At 31.6% G+C, this 6,000-nt stretch overlaps 1 protein-coding gene across 1 annotated transcript in view; it reads right to left on the bottom strand.

Moving 5' to 3' along the window:
- Positions 1–2,204: 2,204 nt before the first annotated feature.
- The window catches only part of LOC129232456 (uncharacterized), a 129,046-nt gene continuing 125,250 nt past the window's right edge, over positions 2,205–6,000 (bottom strand). The window contains exons 24-25 of the mRNA XM_054866601.1: positions 4,932–5,100; positions 2,205–2,228 (exon numbers count right to left, since the gene is read on the bottom strand). Coding sequence (XP_054722576.1) covers positions 2,205–2,228; positions 4,932–5,100 — 193 coding nt within the window. The remainder of the gene's footprint in view (positions 2,229–4,931; positions 5,101–6,000) is intronic.

Here is a 6,000-nt window from a genome sequence, read left to right as displayed (position 1 = left end):
AACAAGTAAAAAGCAGTTAAACCTAATACATATTTTACCTTTCACAGCTATAAATGAAATATGATTCCTGCCAAACACCTGATTGTGCGATTACATATATAAAGTATCGACTTGTAAAATAGTACATGGGAATGGGTTCCCCCCCCCCCTCCCAAAGTAAGGGTATGTAGAGATTTTTCTCTAACCCCCTCCCCCTCTTGACCCTTAGGTAATTAGTAAATGGCCCCTTAGCACCATGTCTAAAAATCAACAACACATCTAACAAACAAAACTTTATTTTCATAATTATCTCACAAAAATAATAGTAAATCACAACAAAACAAACCATAGACATTTGGAGGACTAGCCTGCGTGGGGAATATACATTATATGCAACGCCTCTGAAATGTTACTCACCCTCTAATATACAAATTAAAATCTAAGCATATATTACACTTTAATGTTATTTTAAAATCAATATAAAAATAGGCTCTCTGAGTTACATACTGATCTGTGGAGATTATTTACCTAACTTGACTTCTATTGCTGATTATTCATTTGGGCAAATTAGGTTCAGTTTCCTAGTATTTGCCATATTAGATAAAAGCCTTTATTGAAGACATTCGGAGTCAAAAAGTTGGTATTTTAAAATAATAAATAAGAACGTTTAAATGCACAAATTTGCTGATTACTGTATACACGTGTTTCATGATTGCAGGGAACCCTTTTTTCAAAATAAAATAAATAAGCTTACAGATGAAAAGACATCCGAAAAAAGTCCCTTTGTCAGATGAAAAGACATCCGAAAAAAGTCCCTTTGTCAGATATTTTTTCACCCATAAGTTCACTTATTTTGCATTGGAAAAATAATTTCTAATTGCCAAAAACATAAAAAATATATACAAGATGCAAGGGTTGAAACCTGAAACAAGGGAAGCAAATTTTCGCGAATTAAGTTCAATGTTGGCATGTTTTAATAAATTTATTTATTTTTTACTGAAATTCAACACAAAATATGCTAATCGGAGGTAGCATATGAGAAAATATCATTTGATTAGCGAAATTATTTAAATATTTGCAGGATGCAAAAAGATTGAAATTTCAAAATCAAGAGCAATTTTCTGAAACCTCGCTCCTTGCAACCTCGAAAAACAGCAATGTGCAATTATGTGCAATTACACGTTGTTATTCTTATTTTTACTCCTCAATAACAAAGGTATTTATTAAAATTCAATTTATTTACGTAGTTGTTCTGCCAAAATTAAGGTTATGAGGACCCAAATAGCATTGGAAAATATTAGCTATAAATTCTTTGTATGCAGCAATTTATGAAATTAATTTCAAACTAAGGGGAGACACGTCCCATTATTCTTAAAGAAGTTAAACCCAAAGCATGTTATTGACTATTTCTGTCCCCCCCCCCCCCCAATTTTCCTCAACTCTTTCACTTTTTTATTTATTTTATTTTTTAGTTCCCTTTTTTTTAATTACTTTTTTTTTGATATTTTTTTTTTAGTTCTTTTTTTTTTTATTTACTTTTTCAAATATTTTTTTAAATTTTTTTATTTATTTATAACTATTATTATTACTTTTTTAAAAAAAAGTTCTGTGCTAAACTAAATAAATAAATAAATAAAATATAAACAGAATAAAATAAAATAAATAATTTAAGCTAAAAATAAATCAATAAATTAATTAAAATAAATAAATTCAAATAAATACATAAAAAATTAATTGAAATAAATAAATTTAAAAAATTTATTTATTTCCCCCCCCCCTCCCTCTGTGAGCACCCCTCAATTCTTCTAGCAACTTTGTAATATTTAAAGCTTTAAAACAAAAGCAAGCACCGAAAAATTATCACAGGAAAAAAACACAAGTTAATATCTTTCTTTAAAATATTAAGAATATTCAGCAGCAGAAGTCAAATATTAAGCAAAACTTTAGAGATGAGTAAATCTCTAATAAAATACAAGTACTAAAATATAGTTTTTTTCAAAAAATAGTTCAAGATATTGGTTAATAATTCATATCTATACATTAAAGATGTTATATTCACAACCCTACTGGATGTTAAAATTGCACGACACTTGTTGAAGCATACTAACTTGTGGACACTTAATAAGGCACTATGAAAAGTTAGTTGTTTTTCTTTATACATTTTCCACCAACATTTGATAAAAATACATCCACTGTACACAATAAATATCTGTACTGCACGGTCTTCATACCAACTTTAGTGAAACATACTGAAATGAAGAAAGAATAATATATTAGAAGTATACATTGATAATAATGTTTGCAGTAAAATTAATTTTGGATGAAAAACTTTTCAAAATCAACTACATTTGTGTTTAACTAAGTTTTAACTGGGCCATTGTACAAAAGACAAATAAAAACTCTGAACACTTTTTATATAACTTGCCCTAGGCGCAAATATATAGGCTGTTGAGAGGTCAAAAAAAGTAAGGAGGATATGAAATTGATAGCCCCCTGATTATTTCAAACGTACAACACTTGGAAAGGCAATGGGTTTCAGTTTTTTGTATAAAAGAAAGTCATTAGTAGGTCAAAGTATTGACAACATGAACCTAATCCTGAGTATAGTATTCACTGCATGATGTAGAGTGGTGGAGGGTCCGGGGGGTTTCCCCAAGAAAAATTTTCAAATTTGAAGTCTGAAAAACGCATTTCAACTTCATATTTTTTCAAAGACTATGAATATGCAAAAGCTGAAGAAATTCAATCATAAGGGAAGGAGATATTAGGTTTTGAACCTTAGGATAGCCTTGTATTTACGCACATACTTCAAATAATAGAAATTGATTATTGTGGCATGAGAAAATTCAAAAGGATGCTGCGAGTCGAAAAAGTTTGAGAACCCCTGCTTATAAAGTAAGTAAAAAAAACAGTGCTTTGAAATTACTTGAAGTTTTCAAGACTAACAAATCGCACAAATGTTTTTATTTATTTTATCTTGCAACCATACACTAAACACAGAACATAAGTGAAAATAATGATAGCAATGTAGAGAAGGAATTTGTAAAAAACATTTGTAGTAACCTTCCAAAGTTGTGTATCTAAAACTTATGTTGTATTTTCACAAAAAGAAAAAAAAAACTTTCAGATGGAAATAAGTCATTTTATTTTCTAATTTGTTTGAACCAAAAGGATAACACAGTTTTGTTCCAAAAGGGATTAAGTCATTTTTTCTTCTTTCATTCCTAAATAACTTAATTGTTAGGATTTTAGTAACCATATAATTTGCGTGAAATATACCCGCCAGCTCAGTCATTTCCAGCCGAGGACTGCCGTTTCGTGCTTATTAGCACTCATCAGCCCGGCATGGGAAAGTGACTGAGCTGGAGATGGAAAACCTCTTATGGAAGCCAAGAGGGCCAAACAAACTGGTAGCTAAAACAGAATTAGAACAGACCAGACGAGTGACCAAAGCGGTGTATTTCATGTATTTCTGCTTTAGCCCTGGCTATTGGGTGGTATTTACTGAACATATAATTTGGTATTACAAAGTAATTCCTATTTTATGTATTCTGCTGAACTGGTAATTAAAAACGCACAAAGCGCGAAAACGTAAAATCTGAGCGCGTTAAAAAATTAAGTACATTTTTTAAAAGTTCACTTTTCATATCAGCTAGTGGAAGAAATCTGTAATTTTTATCACAGATTTCTGTACCCATTACCTTTTATTTATACTAACATTTTGCAGTTATGCTTGTTGTTTTGTATTTGCCAATAAAAACTGTTTAAGCGTTATTTTTTCTTTGAGTATAAGGAAAATAAGGTGGAACTGAAAGAATACCAGAACGGCTTTAAACAACTTAAATACAAATTTATATCACAAAAAAAAAAAAAAAACACCTTCAAAAAAAGTTTGTGTGAGTCTTGTACAGAGAAAACGGTTTGATCTATTTTCAGAAAAACATATTAAGCAGATTTTCCAGAAAAAAGAATAACCTGCATAGCAATTTTCACCAACCAACAGAAAATGACGTCAGAAACAGAATAACCTATGAAATGACCAACATAAAAATTGAACTCTTATTGTATTATCACCCATAGATTAAAAAATTATCTTTTAACTTGAACTTAATTTAAAATCTTACACAACAAAATAGTTTTTTCAAGAGTGGAAAAAATTGATTTCTAGTCTAGAGGCTTGATTTTAAGGTGATTTTACGGGCTTAATAACAAAAAAAAAAAGTAGCTATTTAATTATCCACTTTTATCGGTTTTTTGTTGATACTTTAAAAGTATAAATGTGCATAATAGTTGAAAAAAAATTTCAAAATTGTAGTTGCTTTAGGCTGGCAAAGTGGGGAATCGAAAAAAAGGGGGGTCTCCTGGTTGACATGATTCAAATCCTCCAGGTGATTTGAAACATAAAGTTAAGGTTAATTCTTAACAAACAAGGATGTAGAATTATCTAGATATAGCCGATTCGAAAATAAAATTTTTTTAACAAAATGGCGTCTTTTTGAAAACAATTTCATTTTTGGCTCCTATTTTGACTTACGGTATGTTTTAAAAAATGATAAAAATCAAAAATTACAAAAACCGTACGTAAAGACGAATTTAATAGTACTAAGAAAATCTGTACCAAACTTCAGGTAAATCGGTGCATTAGAACTTGAGGTATCTTGTCAACCCTATCGAAAAACTAGTTTTGAGAAAAACGTGTTCAAAGTTTGCAGTTTCATTTCAGCTACGGAGTTTAGATAATCAAAACTAACTGTAACTCCAAAGATAATTTGAATTTCCATAAATCCTCTTAGAAACTTATTCTTAAAAGGTTTAAATTTTGAGAATATGAAGGAGGAAACATCGATTTATTTGAATTTCTAGACTAGAATACCCCCCTTACTGTCATTTGGAAACAAGCTCTTCAAAACGGAAGGAAAAATAAGATAAAATGCAAACATCATGATACATACTTTTACCAGTCTGTCATAATAATCATCCTCAGTTTCTCCTTTGACTTTTTCAGGCACTGTTATCCGTGCTTTCCGCAGCATGAGCTGGAGATCTTGAATCGTCATAATCGATAGCGGGTCGACTCTATGTTTTCGCATCAATTCGGCCAGGTACTCGAGGTAATGTGTCCTAAAAATTGAAAAATAATCAATATGCTGTATCCAATACTGTTCAGAGTAATTTCAAAATTCACATTTTGTACAATATCATGGAATTACATTTAGAGTAGCTTGTAGACTAGGGTGCGTCTTATTTTTAAAGGTGTTTTTTACTTTCTTCTATATCTAATATATAGAAGAAAGTATTGGATTCGTGCAAATTTTCGAATTTCGACGGATTCGAACGTTTTGAGGTGTGCTGAGTCCATTTCGACTATTTTTGGAAAATGTCTGTCTGTCTGTGTGTGTGTGTATGTGTGTGTGTGTGTGTGTGTATGTGTGTCACGTCTGTGTGTGACCAGTTTTTTGTGGCCGCTCTACAGCAAAAACTACCGCATGAAATCGAACGAAATTTGGTACACATATGTGACCCTATGTGAACTTGTGCCCATTGGTTTTTGGCGCGAATTCCTCCAAGGGGGGTGGAGCAATGGGACGTTTTTTGAGTTACGCGTGCTTGCTATTCCTCAGGAAGTAACTGGCGGAATCAAACAAAATTTGGTCCATATGTTGCCATTAACAGGAACAGGTGCTGATTCAATTTTGGTGTCAATAACTCAAACGGGGGTTGAGCTATAGAACGTTTTTTGTCGTCAATTGTGACTGCTGTATCTCAAGAAATAATGAACGGAATGAAAGAAAAATTTTTTGACAAGTAGCCCTTAGTGGGTATAAGAGCTGATTTTATTTTGGTGTCAACAGCTAAAAAGGGGGTAGCGCAATCGCCCGTTCTTTTTTTCCATTGTGAGTGCCCTATCTCAAGAAGTAATGCTACGTTCTGGTTGAAATTTGGAATATATGTGAATCCATATGTAAACAGGCTTTGGTTCAATTTTGGCGCCAATCGCGCCAAGAGGTGCTGATTTATTTT

This window comes from Uloborus diversus, unplaced genomic scaffold, assembly GCF_026930045.1.
Source record: "Uloborus diversus isolate 005 unplaced genomic scaffold, Udiv.v.3.1 scaffold_12, whole genome shotgun sequence".
Lineage (NCBI taxonomy): Eukaryota > Metazoa > Arthropoda > Arachnida > Araneae > Uloboridae > Uloborus > Uloborus diversus.
Note: the sequence above shows the minus strand (reverse complement) of the source record. Positions and strands in the feature narration are given on the sequence as shown.